The 21,558-nt window shown below is 38.8% G+C and overlaps 2 protein-coding genes across 2 annotated transcripts; one reads left to right on the forward strand and one right to left on the reverse strand.

The window, feature by feature from the left end:
• Positions 1-3,058: 3,058 nt before the first annotated feature.
• On the reverse strand, positions 3,059-5,606 carry LOC6040918 (DNA replication licensing factor Mcm5). Its single transcript, XM_001850194.2, has 2 exons — positions 5,297-5,606; positions 3,059-5,235 (listed from the first exon to the last, which is right to left on the reverse strand). Exons 1-2 carry the CDS (start codon positions 5,455-5,457, stop codon positions 3,189-3,191), a joined length of 2,208 nt encoding a protein of 735 aa, XP_001850246.1. The 5' UTR covers positions 5,458-5,606; the 3' UTR covers positions 3,059-3,188.
• A 3,020-nt stretch (positions 5,607-8,626) lies between these two features.
• Positions 8,627-17,566, forward strand: LOC6040919 (dolichyl-diphosphooligosaccharide--protein glycosyltransferase subunit STT3B). The gene is made up of 4 exons (XM_001850195.2): positions 8,627-9,047; positions 14,268-15,707; positions 15,765-16,235; positions 16,322-17,566. Exons 1-4 carry the CDS (start codon positions 8,893-8,895, stop codon positions 16,587-16,589), a joined length of 2,334 nt encoding a protein of 777 aa, XP_001850247.1. The 5' UTR covers positions 8,627-8,892; the 3' UTR covers positions 16,590-17,566.
• The last annotated feature ends 3,992 nt before the right edge of the window (positions 17,567-21,558 follow it).

Genomic DNA, 21,558 nt, shown 5'->3' on the forward strand with positions numbered 1-21,558 from the left:
TTTGAATTTTTAAATTTTCGAATTTTTAACTTTTTAAATTTTAGAATTTTTGAATTATCAAATTTAAAAAAATTAAGATTTTTAAAATTTTTGCATTTTTTGAGTTTTTAAATTTTTGAATTTTTGAATCATACACAAGAGCAGACATACAAAAATCTTCGAAACACGCATTCAAAACTTTGCCCTCGGCTTGCCGGTAGGGGAAGCTGGGGCAAGACGACCATATCCAGGTTTTTAAGTGAAGATGGCGTTCGAATGGCGAACATCCGAAATGTCAAAATCGCGCAGTAGCACCAACATTAGAAAACAAATGTGGCTGTCATGCCATGGCACACTTTCTTCGGAATATTGGTACCAATGCGTAATTTTGACATTTCGGACGTTCACCATTCAATCGCCATCTTTGCTTAAAAACCTGGATGGGGCAAGAGGAACAATCGCTCGTACGGCAGTAATTTTTACAATTTTGATTACTTCCAGTATGAGGAATTGTTGCTAGCAATGCAATTAGCTGATTCTACTAGCACATAACCGCTAAAACGACGTAAACGCCACTGAGCATAAGAAAGAATGATGTTTTTCCAAAACCTTTGTTTTCTTATAATATTTGGAAAGTACAGAATAAGGCTTAGGGTACGTTTTAAGGCTCATTTTATCAAAATGCTATTTTTCCTAGATCAGTAGTGTTCCTACCAATGACTTGCACCTATTATAAAGTATGATTTAACTTTTGGTTATTTTTGTTGAGAGCTTTCCAAAAATCTTGTTCAGGTGGGGCAAGTGTACCATATGGATTTTTAGTAAGGAAAAAGTTACGAATTGCGACAACAACATATTTTATTGAGAAATAAATACATAAAAGTACTTAAAAACTGATAAACAATTGTTTAAAAAAAAATGTCCATACAAAATATAGTGATATCATGAAAAATTTTCTATTTATCAGCTAAGTCATAATTTTTTTTGTAAAAACGATCAAATTTTTAGTAAAATATTATTTTTTAATCTAAAAATGAAAGAAACGTTGCAAATACATTTTAATCTGATGTATCTAAGTGATAACAGTTCAATTGTTCAATAGTTGAGCAGAACGGACGGAAAATCAAAAATTTTAAAATCAATTTTTTACATAAAAAATCGGATTTTTTTTTAAACTTGTACCATCAAAGTCTCAACCAAGACCTGGAATAAGATGATTATAAAAAAAATCCGACAGGTTTTTTAACGTTTTTAATGCGTTATAACGAGCATTTCCTTAGCTTGTTACACTTGCCCTACTTTCCCCTACTTGTATCAGAAAATGAGTACCCAACAGGTACCGACACATATTTTTCTTCTACAGATGAACTTGAGATCAAATTTGATACCTGCTTTGCTACGCGCGGTGGGAGACTCGGGGGCAAACTCGAGAGCAATCGGGAAGCAAATGGTTTAACTTTGACATTTTCGAAAAATGAAATTGTTTGAAATTTTCAATAGGATTAAAAAGTTTAATAAACTTTTAGCATTTCTAGGCATGAATCAACACATAATTATTGATTTTGAAGGTAAACGAGAGCAAAAAATGATAAAAAACCCATATTTGCCCCCCCCCCCCCCACGCGGTGGGCTTGTTTCGGTGGCAAATTTGCTACCCTAGCGGTGGGGATGACGTTTTTCAAGGTGGCAAATTTGATCTCGGTATTCATGAGCCGGGTGCAAATTTGATTTGCACCCCAGCGCTGGAGATGCCCTTAATGTATGACCTTTAAACTACACTCCAACCCCAATGATTTGACACCAACTGTTGTCAAACGATCGGGGTCACATTTTAGTTTGACACCCCTTTTACACGGAGTTCACAAACACAACCAAACGTTTGTTTTGATAGTGTGCGTGAGCGCCGTGTAAAAAGTGACAGTTCGTCACTTTTTAGTTTGACTTTGACCAACCAGCGGGGTACAAACTAAAAAAGTGTCAAACGAAAAAGTGACCATCCACCGGGGGTTGAGTGTACTTTGAAGTGATTTTAAAATTTTAATTCAAAGATGGCGGCCAAAATGGCGGTGATGAAGTATTGAAAAAATGCATTCTGTAATTTTCAAGGCAATCAAACATTCAAATTTGAGAATTAGAATTTGAAACAAGAAATTAAAAAAATACGAAAAAAATTTGGTTTGTGATTCGATTACCCGAAGTCCCATATAAGCCTTCGGATAATGGAACTTCGGATAATCGAGTCTGGACTGTAAATAAAAAAAATAAATAATAACAAAAAAATAAAGAAATAAAAAAAAACAATTTAAGGTAAAACCATTGATAAACAAAGCTCTTTTTGCATCGGTTTTCGACCTTCTTAAGAAAAATCTATTTCAAAAATGTTTGAGATTGTTCATGTACACGTCCTTCAAGTGCCCTAAACTACCGTTCTACGCATAATTGTCCCATGTCAGTTTTGGACGATTTTGACATTATGGCATTTTTAAGTTTAGTGTGATGTGAACTTTAAGAAAAACACATAAAATCTGGTAGTTTGTTCGGAAACTCATTGAAAACAACACCAAGTCTGTTTGTCCCTTCGTTAAACTTCTACGCATAATTGTTCCACCAAGTATTTTCTTAAACGGAATCATTTGTTTTACTAAGCATCATGTCTTGTTTAGCTGTTGTATAGCAAGAGAATCACAAATAAGGGTGATAAACTGATAACTGGGGCGATTAGGGACACATAGGGCGAATAGGAACCCACGGGACAATAATGCGTAGAGACACAGGAATCGGTCGAACAATTTCAATCACGTTTTTCTCAGTTGCACTTTTTTGAACATGGGACAATTATGCGTAGAACGGCAGTAAACTAAAAACAAATAAAATTTTGTTTCAGTATCGAGAAAAACGAAAATCAGTGTCGATTTGTTATTTTTTTTTTTTAAATTCTGAGTTGATATGTATTCGTGAAGGTGAGTCTAGGAGGTCGAATTAAGAAGTTTATTTTTCGAGTGTTTTTATAGCGTTTCCTCGGCATGGTGATGAAATAACATCACATTTGGGTTATTTTTCGGAAACAAATAAGTTGAAATTCTCACTATTATTATCAAAAAAGTCAATGATTTATTACGAAAAAAAAGTTCTTATCAACTACTGAACTTATCCACACAACGGTTAAAAAATAGGCTTAGGTACTCAAACGAAATCAACGCTCTTCCTCTTCACGACAACCGGTACAGCATCTTGCGCTGCATTCGGTGCTGCAGCTCGCCCCGCCGGATCATCGTGTGGATCACCTTCAGCACCGACCGCTCGGGGTACTTTTGGCGCGCAAAGTCCTGGATGATGTTCTGCTCGGAGACCTGCGAGCCGATGGCAAAACGACGCTTCAGTTGCTTCTCGATGCGGTTCAACACTTCGGTGTCCTCCTCGGAGGTGAATCCTTCGGCGCCCGCCAGGGAACCGGACATGGCCGCGTCCAGCGTTGACACTTGGAAGAGACGGAGCGCTTCCGTGACGTGCTGTTCGGTGGCGAACGGTTGGAGTTGCATTTTGGCGAGGGACTCGGACATTCGGATGACTGCTTCTAGCTGGCGTACGGTGATGGGGATCGAGAGACGCTTGTCGGATTGACGTTCGGCTTCACCGGCACCGCTGCGCATCGTGACGTAACGCGCTTTGAGCTTTTCGGCTGCTCCTTCGTTGAGACGCGGCCCGCAGTGCGTTCTGCAGTAGTTGATGTACTTCTTGAACGTGGCAAGGGACACTTCGCCTTCCTGCGTTTCCACGGTGGCCTTGTTGGCGTTCATGTGGACATTCATGACGTGCTTGGCGAGGGTCATGTCACGGGCCTGGTCATGGACGTCCTTCACGATGAAGATCATGTCGAAACGAGACAGAATGGTGGGCATGAAGTCGATGTTGTCCTCGCCCTTGGTGTCGTCCCAGCGACCGAAGATGGAGTTGGCCGCGGCTAGGACGGAACAGCGCGAGTTGAGGGTGGTGGTGATTCCGGCCTTGGCGATCGAAATGGTCTGCTGTTCCATGGCTTCGTGGATGGCGACGCGGTCGTCCTCCTTCATTTTATCGAACTCGTCGATACAGACCACGCCACCATCCGCCAAGACCATAGCACCTCCCTCCATCACAAAGTTCCGGGTCGCCGGATCACGCATCACCGAAGCGGTCAAACCAGCCGCGCTGGAACCCTTGCCAGAAGTATACACTGCAATCGGGGCGACCTTCTCGACGAACTTCAACAGCTGGGACTTGGCCGTACCGGGGTCACCCAGCAGCAGTACGTTGATGTCCCCTCGCCGAGTCAATCCATCGGGCATTCGCTTTCGGGACCCGCCAAACAGCATGCAAACGATGGCCCTCTTGATGTCCTGCGATCCGAAGATACTCGGAGCCAAGCTCTCCGTGAGTGTGTCGTAAATGTTCGGATTTGCGGCCATCTTCCGGAACATCGACTCCTCCTCGATCGTGATGTTGTTGAACCGCGAAATGGAACCAACACCCTCCGTGTCCACCGTAATTCCCACCACGCGCATGTACGGCGCACGCACTCCAATAATCGCCTTCTCGCGACCATCCTGCTTGCCCGGATTGCCAATCTTCCGGATCGAGAAAATGCCGTGAATCAGGACGCGATTTCCCGGCACGACTCGCTCGCACAAACTCCGATCGCAAAACAGCTGCATGTGGCGCGGAATTTCACCCTGCGGAATAAAGTCCGGCAGTTCCTGCAGCTTCAACACCTGGAAGTCCACGCAGCGGCACTTGTCCGGCATGATAAAGTACGGATCCAGCGGACACTTGGGTCGACCGGCCTGCTCCGTGTTGCACTTCCGAGGCAACTGGTAGCCCTCCAACCCCGGATTGACCGGCAGGTTCGGAATCACGTTGCTGCACGTACGACATTGGATCGAAATCCGCGTTGCCTTGGCCTTAATCCCCGACGCCGAGATGATGATGCCGGCCACCTTCACCAGCCGCGAAACGCACTCCGACTTCAGGTCACGGATGTTGGTCGCGTTCGCACCCGAAGTAAGCAACACCTGGATGTCGTGAATCTGCTCTTCCCCATCCGGCCGCGGGGCCGTAATCTCATCCGCCACTTCGCGGGCTGCCTCCTCGAAGATCTGCAGATGCTCGGTCGGCTGCTTGTACAGCTTGTCGGCGAGCGTCTCGTCGAACCCGGCCAGGTCCTCAATCTCCACCTCCAGATAGTACCGACCCAGCAGGTAGTTACGCTTCAGGGTGTCACTGCCGGAAGAAACCAAAATTCAGCGATCTTTCTCGTCCATTCCTCAAAAAGAAAACTCACCGGTATTTGTAGCTAAAGTTGGCCTCGCAGAACGTCCGGATGAACTCGCGGTACTTGTTCTTCACCTGCTGCAGATTGATCTGGTTCGGGTTCTGGTTCTGACCGCCGTCGTCCCCGAAGTTGTCCGAGAAGAACACACCGACATCGTCGAAGCCGTCCATTGTTCCTTGCTTCTTTTCAACAGTCAACGACGAAAAACTTGTAACAAATTAACAAACTTTTTAATGGTAAAAATTCAAATTTATAAAAGCACAGCTTCTGAACAAGTCGAGTGAAGGTAACGAAATGCGCGTTCGCGGAGTCTGCTGGTTTGGCTTGTTTTGGCGCGAAAAGTTGTGATTGGTAGCGAGTGAAGCACGCCGAAATTTTGACTGTTGGTAACCACCGTGCGCATTTTAGGCACGGTGAAAAAAGCTTATTTGTACTTTTTATCATAATTTATTGTTCATAAATTCTACAGCTTAAAAGAAGTTTAATGAACTTTTGGAATAATAGAATAAGCTCCTAAAAATAAGCTTGAATTTGTGATATTATTGGTCATAACGATAAAGCTTATTTTTCTGAGTACAATGACCCTTTGTACGACCGCAAACGAGCAAAGGTTTTAAAATGTATTTTTAAAATAATTTTATAAAATTAACTTCGTGGCCCTTCTTGACAGAAAAGGTTCTACTTGACATCTCATTCCAAGGGGACGATTCATCGTGATTCATCGAAAAAATGTAAACTTGACAATTTTTTTTTGCATTAAAATGATAAAAAAAGTGATCAGAACTGGTTTTTAACTTGTTTTTTACCGCTGTACATAACAATTTACATATGGCTTTAGAACCCTATTATATCACCAATTTATGTTTAATTTAACGACCCAATTGCTGATATTATTGTTCACAACGATAATGCTTATTATTCTGGATACTACACTGAAAGAAAGGCACATAGCAATGTTACATGTTTTGCACATGAATCTACCCCATACGGCTTAGTCTGTGAATATCACGTGGAAATCACTTGAAAAAATAGATCACGCAAACCGGCAAATCCAAATGTAAAACACGTTGATTTGACGTGGAATCTCACATGACTTTGCAATGCTTTGCTCATGAAAATGATATGAATTTGTAGTAGAAATCAAATGATTTTCCATTGACTTTCATATGTTTAAATAATGAGTTTGGATTGTCGTATTTTTTTAACCAGATTTATTTACTAATTAATAATTTATTATGCACGAATCTACATTTTTTTGGATATGTAAAATACACAGAACACACTGTCAAGCTGCGTCGTGTGATACCGTGTACGCGCGATCCTATCTTGATGGCGGACTCCGAGAAGAATCGCTTGCAATTTTTGGTCAAACAAGATGTTGTCACCGACCGGCGAATCATAGCGGTTATTCAGGTGAACTTCCGGATCACAGGATTCTACTGACGGATTTTGAAACAGACCTTGAGCTGGAACTTGATTCCTGTAAAAAAGACGTAAAATTATTTTTATAGTTTTTTTTTTCTTTTACTGGTCCATTTTTTGTTTGTACTCACTTTTGGTTGCGTTTTGCACTACTCAGTTCTTTTTTAATCAAATATTTAAAAAAAACGCAGTCCTTTTCAAGCTGCAAGCAAAAAAAAAATTAACCATCTTCGTCCGTGGCCATCTTACTTATGAAGATTTTTCCACCACACGCATAAACATTTCGAACTAACGTGATTTTCACTTCGAAATCAATTGATAAGTAGAATGGGACAAATCTAAGTTCTTTTCTTATGAAACTCACGTGAAATCCATTCGAAACCAACGTGAAAGAGGTTTTACATGCAATCAGCTGGCTTTAAATGATTTTAACATCCAGTTGACATGCGAAACACACGTAGGTCAAAGGAAAAGCATGTGAATTTATGGTGTAGGCCTTTGGAGCAACTCACGTGGAAAAGCATTTGATTTTGCTATGTTGGTTTCTTTCAGTGTATGCTAGGTACTATGACTCTTTGTACGACCACAAAAAGTTTAAAATTGATTTTTAAACTAATTTTTAAAATTTAACTTCGCGGCCCTTCTTGACAAAAAAAGGTCCTGCTTGACAGCCTTTTCCAATGGGACTATAGCAAAGGGCAATTCACTTCTGATACTGCACCAATATGAAGCCAATATTGAAGTCGACACGGTATGCAACCTAGGAATACTGCGCGAGTATTATGCGCGTATGATATCCACGCTGATATTTGGGCTGATATAACCTCATATGCGACGAATATGGGGTCTATATCGTCAATACGGTATGCAGACAATGAGAATATTATGTGCGTATGATACGCGTATGCAGTATACTCGAAGTGATTAACCCCTAGGACTATAGTTGATCTATCGTAAAATGTAGACTTATAAATTATATTTTTTTTTGCTTGAAAATAAATTTAAAAAAATGATCGAAAATTGTTTTTTAGTGTGTTTTTTTGGGCAGCAGTGGCAACGAAAGCAAGCCGAGAGGGTGAAGAACCGCCCCAAAAAATCGTTCTCTCTCCTTTGCTCTGCTGTTCGTAGAGCCATTTCTTGACCCCTTTTCTTGGGAGGTGCGTATTGGCCCGTACATAAAAATTAACTTAGGGCTTTAGGATTAGGACCCAATAAGAGCCTTAACGCTAGAGAACCTGGAGCTTATTAGAGAGCGGCCATCTCAAACCAAATATACCAAACGAAGCACGAGAACTGTCAAACGGAGGTACCATGATTTCAATCTAGCAAAAGACAAAGGATTTTGCTCGATTGGTACCTCCGTTAGCTTTCCTTTTGTTGCCTTCTCGTGGCGTTGTGAAAAAAAATTCTCACTTTTGTGAATTTCGAGCTACTTTTTGTGCTTTTCATTGTTCTAACACGAAGTGAGCTACCCTTGAAGCTACCTCGTGTACATCGAAAAAAAAAACACGGTTAAAAACCATTTCTGATCACTTTTTTAAATTTTTGTAAAAAAGACAAATTTACAACATTTTTTAGATGGATCAACTATGGTCCCCTTGGAACAAGCTGTCAAGTATGTAGAATCTTATCTGTCAAGAAGGACCGCAAAGTAAATTTTATAAAATTGATTTAAAAATCAAATTTAAATCCGTTGCGGTCGTACTAAGGCTCTTTTTACTCAGAAAAATAGGCTTTATCGTTATGAACAATAATATCACAAATTTATGCCTAATTTTTGGGACCCAATTTTTCCACATCGTGGAATTCCAAGTTAGCCCCTTTGAACCCCAAACCCCCCAAATTTGAGACGCCCATGCCCTTTTTCCTCGCCCTCAAAACGTCATCCAGCGTGGCACCCTGCGCATTTGTTTTGGCTGTCAACATACGTGTCATCATCGTCGTCGTCGTCGTCGGTGGTTTGCACTCTCGTTTGCTGCTGCTGCTGCCGTGGTGGAGTTCTCCGGTGGCCAGAGTTTGTGAACAAAACGCAAGTGCACCGGTTCCGGTCACTATGCTCGAGTGAAAGTGCGGACGTGCAATTGGATATAGTAGCATTGAAGGGTATTTCCGGCGAGAAAGGAAGGGGTTTTGTGTGGATTTACGATTTGCTCAGGGGGTGTGGGAGGTGAAAAGAAGAAGACATGAATCGGGCGACCAAGATTAACTACCGGAAAACGGCCGGCTACTCCAGCTTGATTACGTTTGCGGTGCTGGTGCTGGCCTGGCTGTGCGGATTTTCCAGCCGGTTGTTTGCCGTGATCCGGTTCGAGAGCATCATCCATGAGTTCGATCCTTGGTGAGTTGGATTGTTTGTTTTTTATGAAGTAGGCTTTGCGGAGACAACAATGTCTGCCGGTCGATTTTCTGTCACGCTTCAGCTCGAAATATCGATGGTGCGTAGGGGAGAGGAGTCTAATGTCGTACTAATATCTAACACTTTTAAATACTTTAAATTTATAGTTATCAAATCATTCTAATGCCAGTTTTAAGCTGAGAAACAAGAGTCTATTACAAAAACATAGCACTTAACCCTAGTATAGGGGAAAACAAGAAGACACACACACAAAATTGGTCGAACTGGATTACGTGTACCTTTTTCTGGAGGTAGCTTTCCACCATTCGATTTCATATCAGTTTGTTGCCCACTTGTGCAATTAAAAAATAGAAGACCGGCATAATTTAATGCATCATGCCTGGGACGACTATCTATTCAGTAAATGGAGGTTGATTGTTCGCGTTATTTCTAACGTGAAACACCGAGTTAGTGAAAAAAGGAAAATCTAATAACATTTTGTGAGCAAAATAAATGTAGTTTTTTTTTTAGCAATTTCGTTTTAAAAATACCTACTTCCTATGAAATTCTACAATGAAAAAATTTGACTACTTATCTTCACAAAAAATAACAATTCTGAAAAGATCAATAAAGCACACATGTGGGTGCGGAAAAACTCAACTTTTCAGCACTTGTTTCGAAAAGTAATACTTTTCCGGAATTGAGTAGCATGTCCAGAAATCACCTGCGCTGTTGAAGAAAAAAGAAAAAATTTGCAAAAGTATCGCAAAAATCAAACTCAAAATTTGTGTAGAGTAGGGTAGAGTAGTCATCAATGAGACACGGGGAACAATGATAAAATGGCTCTCACAAGTCGTAGTTTCAACCAATCAGGCTCATATTTGGGGGAAAGGTGTGTCTACTGGATACACGTCTGCCATATTAGTGGCTTTGGTTATGGACGCTCCCTTGAAAAGTTATTCATAAATGTTTGAAGTTTGATTATGGGGTGTAAAAGTAAATTATGGACAAAACATACTTTTTCGCTCGTAGGCTGCCATTTACACCAAAACTAATATTTCTTCAAATTTCTTTCGACGTTCCATAGGGATTAAGTTGGGTTACAATGTCCTTTCATAAGATTTGGCCAAAATTTAGAATATACCCAGAATCCAGGGCTGTCTCATTGTTCCCCACTCATTTCAGCCCATGGGTAACAATGAGACACTTTGATTTTTCTTCAATAAACTTTTCAAAATCGATGGAAATCTTTCAAAACATGAATTAAAAGTGATTGTTGGCATATTTATATAGTTTAAACTTCATTTAACCAAAAATACTAAGTTATTTGGTATTAATATATGGATTTTACAAAATTTCAATACTTTTTAGTGTAACTTTTGTTATTAAAAGTTTCATGTTGGCAAAATTGCTCTAAAATGTTCAGGGCAAGTCACCTGCAATGGAACAATACAAAAACATGATGTTTTGTTAGAAAAATGTTGATTTTCGTAGAGTGTCTCATTGTTCCCCAGCTGTCTCATTGTTCCTACCAAGTGCGTTTACATTGAGACGGTTGAATAACTCTGGCTGTAGATGTCGGATCGATCTCATATTTTGGTCAATGTTAGAACACATTAAAAGAAAGATAATGCAACTAAAAGCTCATTAAAACATGCTAATGAAAAAATTAGAAAAATCGTTGAAAGTTGAAAACCAAATGTGTCTCATTGATGACTACCCTACCCTACTTATACTTAGTATAAGTAAGAAGTAAGTCTTCTTGATTTAAAATCCAATTTCGCGTCTTGATAAGAATACGAATGCGAATGCGAAATCCAATTTTGCGTCTTAAAAAGAAGTGAAATATTTTTGAAGCCTCAAAGGTCTTTATTTAGTTATATTTTGTATTAAAATGGGTATTCTATAGAATCTATCTAACTTTAAATCTGCTGATGATTGTTAGGAATTTCCTTGTCAGCACCACTTACAATTATTTTTTTCACTTTGTTTACACACATTGCCCATCTACAAAATGTGACAGGTCAATTTCCGACGTGTAACGTTACAACGTTCCGCCGAATAATCAAGATGATGATTTTTTTAGATTTCTTTTAGCGATCTTTCGTGCGCGAAAGAGGAGAGCATGCTCCCTTCGGATTTTTCTCTTGATGAACATCCAATGATTTTCTTTTGATGATGATTATTCCATCGCTGCCTCGTGGTTTATGGATGGTCCATTATTTGGGCGATTTACAATTTGGATGATTTTGGTCATTTTTGTAGTTTTGGTCTTTGTTTTGGTCATTTCAATTTAGTGATGTAGGTCATTTTAATTATTTTGGGCATTTTCGCCATTTTAAAAATTCTGTTCTTTTTGATGATTTTGGTCATTTTAGTGATGTTGGCCATTTTTACCATTTTAGTGATTTTGACCATTTATAAGATTTTGGTCATTTTAATGATTTTGACCATTTTGATGATTTTAGTCATTTTGGCCATTTTTACCATTTTAGTGATTTTTACCATTTTGATGATTTTTGTCATTTAAGTGATTTTGACCTATTTAATGATTTTGGAAATTTTAATGATTTTGACCATTTTGATGGTTTTGGTCATTTTGGTGATTTTGACCATTTTGGTGATTTTGACCATTTTGATGATTTTGGTCATTTTGGTGATGTTGGCCATTTTTACCATTTTAGTGATTTTGACCATTTTAAAGATTTTGGTCATTTTAATGATTTTGACCATTTTGATGATTTTGGTCATTTTGGCCATTTTGATGATTTTTGTCATTTTAGTGATTTTGACCTATTTAATGATTTTGGCAATTTTAATGATTTTGACCATTTTGATGGTTTTGGTCATTTTGATGATTTTAACCATTTTGATGATTTTGGTCATTTTGGTGATTTTAACCATTTTGATGATTTTGGCGTTTTGTCCATTTTGATGATTTTGGTGATTTTTGCCATTTTCGTCATTTTAGTGATTTTGACCATTTTGATGATTTTGGTCATTTTTATGATGTTGGCCATTTACCGTCATTTAAGTGATTTTGATGATTTTGACCATTTTGATGATTTTGGCGATTTTGGCCATTTTTACCATTTTAGTGATTTTGGTCACTAAAATGCTTAGGGCCAAAAATTGTAACAAAACACCGGGACAAAAGAAATAGCAACATATAAACACGACTCAACACTAGGAAAGATTTCAGGAGAAACAATACACAGTAAAATAACAACTAATTTTTGAATTTACTTTAATGAAAGTTGTTAGGCACACTATAAATGGTTAGGCGCTTATACTTACATCAAACCCTACGTAATGTACCACCCCCGGCCGAGTTAAAATGCGTAACCGGAAAAGAAGGTGTGCATGCCTGGCACGAACACTCAAAGCGTGTTCTAGCGTGCTGCTCGTACTGACTCAGAGCAAGGGTGAGATGTAGGTGTAAGGGCAGTGCGTGTTCGTCGGGAACCTAGTGCATAAGATCGGTCAAGGCCCGTTCTTACACTGAAAATTGCGAATTTGTCCATTTTGATGATTTTGGTGATTTTAACCATTTTGATGATTTTGACCATTTTGGTGATTTTGACCATTTTGATGATTTTGGCAATTTTGTCCATTTTGATGATTTGGTCATTTTGACGATTTTGGCCATTTCCGTCATTTTAGTGATTTTGACCATTTTGATGATTTTGGTGATTTTGATCATTGTAATGATTTTGGTCATTTTGGTGATTTTAATGATTTTGGCCATTTCCGTCATTTTGATGATTTTGACCATTTTGATGATTTTGGTGATTTTGACCATTTTGATGATTTTGGTCATTTTGGTGATTTTGACCATTTTGATGATTTTGGTCATTTCCGTCATTTTAATGATTTTGATCATTTTGATGATTTTGGTGATTTTGACCATTTTGATGATTTTGGTCATTTCCGTCATTTTAATGATTTTGACCATTTTAATGATTTTGGTCATTTTGGTGATTTTGATCCTTTTGATGATTTTGACCATTTTGATGATTTTGGCGATTTGGTCCATTTTGATGATTTTGGCGATTTGGTCCATTTTGATGATTTTGGTCATTTTGACCATTTTGATGATTTTGGTCATTTCCGTCATTTTAATGATTTTGGCCATTTTGGTGATTTTGACCCTTTTGATGATTTTGACCATTTTGATGATTTTGGCGATTTGGTCCATTTTGATGATTTTGGTGATTTTGGTCATTTTAATGATTTTGGCCATTTGGGCGATTTTGGTCATTTTAATGATTTTGGTCATTTCCGTCATTTTAATGATTTTGATCATTTTGATGATTTTGGTGATTTTGACCATTTTGATGATTTTGGTCATTTTGGTGATTTTGACCATTTTGATGATTTTGGCCATTTCCGTCATTTTAATGATTTTGACCATTTTAATGATTTTGGTCATTTTGGTGATTTTGACCATTTTGATGATTTTGACCATTTTGATGATTTTGGTAATTTTGTCCATTTTGATGATTTTGGTCATTTTGACGATTTTGGCCATTTCCGTCATTTTAGTGATTTTGACCATTTTGATGATTTTGGTAATTTTAATGATTTTGGCCATTTCCGTCATTTTGGTGATTTTGACCATTTTGATGATTTTGGTCATTTCCGTAATTTTAATGATTTTGACCATTTTAATGATTTTGGCCATTTTGGTGATTTTGACCCTTTTGATGATTTTGACCATTTTGATGATTTTGGCGATTTGGTCCATTTTGATGATTTTGGTCATTTTGGTGATTTTGGTCATTTTAATGATTTTGGCCATTTTGGCGATTTTGAAGATTTTGAAGATTTTGGTCACTTTAATGATTTTGGCCTTTTCCGTCATTTTAATGGTTTTGACCATTTTGATGATTTTCGTGATTTTGACCATTTTGATTTTTCATTATTTTGAAATTTTAGAATCAACAGTAACCCTATGAAAGGGCTTAGACACTTATTTCTTTCCCTTCCCGTTTGTGGACTGACTAAAAATACAAACATTAAAGAAAAAAAACCTTTGGTAGAAAAAAGTAGCTGTATGTGTAGGTAATAAATGAGCAGTTATTATTATTATTTATTTATTTTTATAAGCAGGGTTACTTTAAATACACAATATCATTGAAAGGCAAAAGCGACATCTGCGTCAATAAAAAAAAGTTACACCTGCTCTGCATCAATGACCTAATAAAAGCTGTTTATTTCCAGGTTCAACTACCGCGCGACGGCGCACATGGTTGAGAATGGGTTCTACAAGTTCCTGAACTGGTTCGACGAGTCCGCGTGGTACCCGCTGGGGCGTATCGTCGGCGGCACCGTCTACCCGGGCCTGATGATCACCTCCGGTGGAATCCACTGGCTGCTGCACGCGCTCAACATCCCGGTGCACATCCGGGACATTTGCGTGTTTCTGGCGCCGATCTTCAGCGGGTTGACGGCCATCTCGACGTACCTGCTGACGAAGGAGCTGTGGTCGGCGGGGGCGGGGTTGTTCGCGGCCAGTTTTATCGCGATCGTGCCTGGTTATATTAGTAGATCGGTGGCTGGGTCCTACGACAACGAGGGAATTGCGATCTTTGCGCTGCAGTTTACGTACTATTTGTGGGTCAAGTCGGTCAAGACCGGAAGCGTGTACTGGGCGGCGTGCGCTGCGTTGTCGTACTTTTACATGGTTTCCGCTTGGGGAGGCTACGTGTTCATCATCAATCTGATTCCGCTGCACGTGTTTGTGCTGCTGCTGATGGGTCGTTACTCGCCGCGATTGTTTACGTCCTATACGACGTTCTACATTCTGGGGTTGATCCTGTCGATGCAGATTCCGTTTGTGGGATTCCAGCCGATTCGGACGAGCGAGCACATGGCGGCGTCGGGCGTGTTTTTGCTGCTGTTTGCCGTGGCCGCGCTGAAGCACTTGCAGACGGTGCTGTCGAAGCAGGAGTTCAAGAAGCTGTTTATCATTGGTGGGTTGGCCGCGGCTGGAGTCGTGTTTGCTGGGGTGGTGTTGCTGACGGTGTTGGGCGTGATTGCGCCGTGGAGTGGCCGGTTCTACTCGCTGTGGGACACCGGTTATGCCAAGATCCACATTCCGATCATCGCGTCCGTGTCGGAGCATCAACCGACGACGTGGTTCTCGTTCTTCTTCGATCTGCACATCCTGGTTTGTACGTTCCCCGTTGGTCTCTGGTACTGCATCAAGAAGATCAACGACGAGCGCGTGTTTGTGGTGCTGTACGCGATCAGTGCGGTCTACTTTGCCGGAGTGATGGTCCGGTTGATGCTGACGCTGACGCCGGTGGTTTGCATCCTGGCCGGAGTGGCGTTCTCCGGGCTGTTGGAGGTGTTCCTGAAGGAGGACGCAGCGCCAAACAGCAAAGACGGTAACGACTCCGAGCAGGAGGAAGGTCCGAGCGGCGAAAAGAAGCAGCTGTACGACAAGGCCGGTAAGTTGAAGCACCGTCCGAAGCACGACAGCTCCGCGCACGGAACGCACGGCGAGCAGAACGCCGGAATGGGATCGAATGTGAAGAGTATCGTGATTGTGGCGATCTTGATGCTGCTGATGATGTTTGCCGTGCACTGCACCTGGGTCACCTCGAACGCGTACTCCAGCCCGTCGATCGTGCTGGCCTTCTACAACAGCAATGATGGGTAAGGTTGGGTAAACTTGGTTATGAACGCCGCTCTAAGCGCTTCGTCTCATTTCAGAACCCGCAATATCCTGGACGACTTCCGTGAGGCGTACTACTGGCTCTGGCAAAACACCGCTCCGGATGCGCGCGTCATGTCCTGGTGGGATTACGGCTACCAGATAGCGGGCATGGCCAATCGAACAACGCTCGTGGACAACAACACGTGGAACAACAGCCACATCGCGCTGGTCGGAAAAGCGATGTCCTCGCCGGAGGACAAGGCGTACGAGATCATGACCTCGCTGGACGTGGACTACGTGCTGGTCATCTTCGGCGGTGTGATCGGCTACAGCGGCGACGACATCAACAAGTTCCTGTGGATGGTCCGGATTGCCGAGGGCGAACACCCGAAGGACATCCGCGAGAGCGACTACTTCACCGACCGGGGCGAGTTCCGGATCGACGCGGAAGGCGCGCCGGCTCTGCTGAACTGCCTCATGTACAAGCTGAGCTACTACAAATTTGGCGAACTCAAGCTGGACTATAGGTGAGTGTGTGTTTGGGGGTGTACAGCAAGTGTCGAGATACTGGAAAAAAAAAAACTAAAATCAACCCAAAATGTTCACCCCGCAGAGGCCCGGCCGGTTACGACCGCACCCGGAACGCCGTCATCGGCAACAAGGACTTTGAGCTGACCTACCTGGAGGAGGCGTACACGAGCGAGCACTGGCTGGTGCGCATCTACCGGGTCAAGAAGCCGCACGAGTTCAACCGGCCGGCGCTCAAGCCGGACGACCGCGTCGTCCCGGCCGGCGACTTTGTGTCGCGCAAGACGTCCAAGCGGAGGAAAGGTCTTATCAAGAATCGCCCCGTCGTGGTGAAGGGCAAGCGGAACAAGTAGAGTGTGCGTGCTGCAGCTGATTCTCCTTCTCCTCCGCCTCCGCCTCCTCCTAGTTCGATAGATTTGACGCTCGTCGCGAGGGTGGACAAACTGCTTGCTGAAGAATACCGTGTACCAAGTGGCGAAGAGAGCGAACTTTGAATGAATGTTGTGTGGAAATGTGTGACGATTGGAGAAACGCAAAAAGAAGACCTCAGAAGGAGCACTGCGAGAGAGAAAAAAATAAAAGTTATTTAGCAAGTTGAGTTTCTTTTCCGTTTTTAGCACGAATGATCAGTTATCCTTTTTTTAACGCTCTTAGTCACTGCGAATAAACATGAGTAGAAAACGAGAGTTTGTTTTGCGTTTCCACAGTTTGTCAGGAAGTAACCAAAAAAGAAAAACAAATGATGAAAGGTTAACAAATCAAATCACGCTGGAGTGTAGAGTACTGTTAATTAGCACACGGGAAAAGAATCAATAAAAAATAAGAGAAAAATCAACAGAAAAAGCCAAACTGTGCGTAGGATCTTACACAAAAAAAAATCTATTTCTGCCCTCCACGAATAAAGTTAAAATCCTTATCCTTAGTGATTACCTAATGTGAGAGTTAGTTCTAAAAAAGAGTAAACAAAAAACAAATAAAAACCGAGTAGCTGTTTGACGATTCAATATTTGACTCGATTCGTTTCCATTTCTTTTTAGTAAACGATACGCACTTGACTCTAACGTATTTTTTCTGTTTTGTTGCGTGGCACACCCTCAATGTATGCATTTAATCCTCTTCGTCACCCAACTTGTGGATTGAGAGAAAAGAAAAACACGATTGATTTCAAAACCAGGAAGAAGGAACGCGACAAGAGCCTAAACAAAAAGTGGCGAACGTGCCCGTGTGATTGTGGAATGATTAACGTAAAAAAAATGGGGGAAAAAATAAACAATAAAAATTAAACACGTGCAAGTGTAGCAAGTGGAACAGTTTCAGTGAAAACCATGAAGAATAAAATTGTTTCAATAAATCCGAAAAATGCCGAGCGATCTGTTATCAATAATCAATCAAGCAGTTCTAATAATTTAGATCAGTGACCTAAGTAATTGTTTTTTTTTTTTAATTTAACGAATATCTCAAATATTAAACATTATGGATTCATGGAAAATTCTTTCATTTCATTTCAAAATCTTAAAATGAAAAGATTCATTGTTCAAATGGTTGATCATCAATCGGAATATTAGGACCGGTAAGTCGCAATTTGTCGATAATAAATTAAGATCATTCGATCGCAATTTTTCGATCTACTATCGACAAATTTTGAATGACGATCGAGAAAATCGATACGTGTTCGAAGCTTGTTTTTTATTTTGGTTTTATTTAGGACCTTCAAATCAACAATTTAAAAGAATTATGAAAATTTTAAAAACGTTCCATGATTAAAAAAAAATCGCGAATTCCAAAAATTTTGATTTCAGAATTCACATATTTAAAATATTCAAATTTCCCGTTTTTTATTTACATTTTTTTCTTTATTGAAAAAATACAAAATGTTGATTTTTGAATTAACATATTTGGAAACAAAAAAAAATGTTTTGAAAATTGTTTAACTTTTGGAAAATAAAAAAAAAACTAAAATTTCAGAGCTAAAAATTGACAACGAAAAAGATTTTTTTCGTGGTATGATAATCCACAGTGAAATTTTGCCGAAGTTCCGATATTCAGAAGTTTAAAAATTTAAAATTATGTTATTTTCAATTTCTGGTGTTCTCAAATTAGGCCGATGAAAATATTTTTAAGAAGTTTATGTCCCTCGACTCTGGCCAAAGTCGAGGGAAGATAAAAAGTTTAAAAATTGAAATTACGAGCCATGGTTTCAACATTTTAATAAAAAAAGTGTTTTAAAATGATTGTTACGGACGGCGCGGATCGCGCGGATGGCGCGAATCGCACGGATCTGGCGCGGATTTGCTGGCTAATTTTGCTCAGGCGCGGATTTCGCGCGGATAACAATTTTGATAAACAAAATAATTGCGAACGATATAATTTCTTTCAATTTACAAAGGAAAATATCATTAGGAATTAAATAAATTCAATCTTTTTCGTTGAGTGCAAAAACATCAATTTCTAAAAAGTTGCTGATGAAGAAAATTTTCTTCTAAAAATTATTGATTTTCTTCTTAATACGAAATTTCGGAATAATCTTCAAGGAGCGATTTTTTTTTAATGTATTGATATTTGTTATATAAATTTAACATAACATTACAACTCATGATTTTTAAAACATCTGCTTAACAATTCATATGAATAACAATTTTATTAAAATCAAAATAACAAAATTCGAGAATTACAGAATTTCAAAATTTTGAAGCTATGAAACTTTTTAGATTTTCTAAGTTTTTTCAATATAAAAATCGAAATTTTTAAATTTTTGGTTTATTGAAAAAATGAAAAATTCTGTTGCCACTCTGATTCAGGTAGAATTTATTCTACTCCCAATGGAGCACTTCCATTCGAGCAGTTTTTGCTTTTTTTCTACAATGTATTTCTTATGGAGCGAACTGTCAAAAACTGCTCGACTGCGGGTGCTCCATCAGCACAACATGACGAAATTCACATAGCAATCTGATAAAATCTCCGTCTAAAAGCGAAATGTAATGTCAAAATTTAAAAAAAAGAAATCTGGAATTCAACAATTTGAAATTTCAGAATTTAAATATTCAAATAATAAAAAAACTAGAATTCATAATTTGAAAAAACGTAAATAGTACGAATTATTAAATTGAAAAATAACGAAAATATTACAATTGATTTTTTTATTTTTTTATTTTTTAAGAAAGATCTTAAGTTATGAAATTATTAAATTAATAAATTATTTAATTATTTAATTATTAAATCATTAAATTATTAAAGTATCAAATTATTAAATTATTAAATTATTAAATTATTAAATAATTAAATTATTAAATTATTAAATTAATAAATTATTTAATTATTAAATTATTAAATCATTAAATTATTGAAGTATCAAATTATTAAATTTTTAAATTTTTAAATTATTAAATTATTTGATTATTAAATTATTAAATTATTTAATTATTAGATTATTAAATTATTAAATTATTAAATTATTAAATTATTAAATTATTAAATTATTAAATTATTAAATTATAAAATTTTTAAATTATTAAATTATTAAATTATTTCGATTTCCCAGAGTAAAATTTTGGCGAAAATTATCAAGTACAAAACCGCTAGATTTTATAATTTGGTGATTTGTTTTATGTTTTTTTTTTTCCTTTGGGCTGAGAGGCTAAGACCGATCCATCTCGCCTGTTTTATGGTTTTAAATTTTTGAATTTAATTTTTTTTCCTGAATTTGTTTTCAAAGCAACGATATTTAAAGTGCTACAAAAAATGCTAATATTGTTTCAGAAATGGCAAAAAAGGTTCCACTTTGTGCAGGTGGGATATGAATCCACATCTGATCAACGGTACTGATCCAAATGCTTTCTGTATAATTCTTTTTTGCAATTCCGTCGTGAAACTACTTACTTTTCCTGTCATTCTTGAACGACGAAATAGCCTACTTTTCTGTACCAAAAATAACAGAATCGAATAGCAACACTTTTCAAAATAAATGCTGAAAAGTTCTACTTTTCAGCACTTGTTTCGAAAAGTAACACTTTTCAACATTTTTTTGATTTAAACGATTTATTGACAAAATACATGAAAATTTGACATAAAATTTCACTCAGTGTGTGTTTTTTGGAATTGCAAAAAATGTTGTATGGAACTCGTTGCAAAACTTGATTTTTTCAGCACTCTTCGTATTTATCCAACTCGGTGAACCTCGTTGGATAAATGTACGACTCGTGCTGAAAAAATCCTCTTTTTGCAACTTGTTGCATAAACTACTATTTTCGTTAGAAATTTCATTCATTATGTTACTCTCTTCTATGTTTGTCGCGATTTTTTTATATGGCGCGGATTTCGCGCGGATTGGGTTTTGGGGTCGGTGCGGATCTGGCGCGGATTTTTTTTCGACTTTTCCGTAACAACCCTGAATTTCATAAAACGTCAAAACATTTTTAAACAAGCCCAAACAAGCTAAATATGATTATCAATGCAGAAAATGCTTTTTGATTGTTTTCAGTTGATTAGACTTCTATTTTCATTTAAATTTTGAAGTTTTTCGGAATTTTTTTTTGCCCCAGATTTGTGTGTGTGTGTGTGTGTGTGTGTGTGTGTGTGTGTGTGTGTGTGTGTGTGTGTGTGTGTGTGTGTGTGTGTGTGTGTGTGTGTGTGTGTGTGTGTGTGTGTGTGTGTGTGTGTGTGTGTGTGTGTGCAACCAACCAAACGGGACCAGGACGGGGGATCGAACCTCGACTCGAGCGACTTTGATTTTTCGTTCATGTTCAGAGTTTCAAGATTTATATTTCCTATACTTTCTCGTTGGGAGCAGATGGGAATCGAACACAGGACCATTCGTTTACAAAGAGAACACCGTGACCAGTCAGCCACGGCCGCCTCCTTGTCACTTTTTTTCATTCTAAAGGCTAGTATGCAGATCGGAAGGAAAGGGGTCAAGAAACAGCTTTACGAACAGCAGAACAAAGAAGAGAGAGCGATTTCTTGGGACTTTTCTTCACCCTCTCTGACTTGCTTGCGCTACCACTGCTGCCCATTTGATTTTTTTCTTGACCGGTTCCTTCCGAAGTGCGTATACCGCTTAATGCAAAATAATAATAATAATAATAATAATGACAAGACAACATTTCTGGAGTTTTTTTTAAAGGTCCAATACACCAAATTATAAGTTTTTGCTTTTTGGGTGTTTTTAACACCCATGACTCAAGGCGGTTTCAAAAACACCCAAAAAGCAAAAACTGGAAATTTGGTTTATTGGACCTTTTCAAAAAAAAAAAAAAAAAAAACTCCCGATTTTTTCGATGGATCAACTATGGTCCCCTTAGAACGAGCTGTCAAGTAGGAGCTTTT

This window comes from Culex quinquefasciatus, chromosome 1, assembly GCF_015732765.1.
Source record: "Culex quinquefasciatus strain JHB chromosome 1, VPISU_Cqui_1.0_pri_paternal, whole genome shotgun sequence".
NCBI lineage: Eukaryota > Metazoa > Arthropoda > Insecta > Diptera > Culicidae > Culex > Culex quinquefasciatus.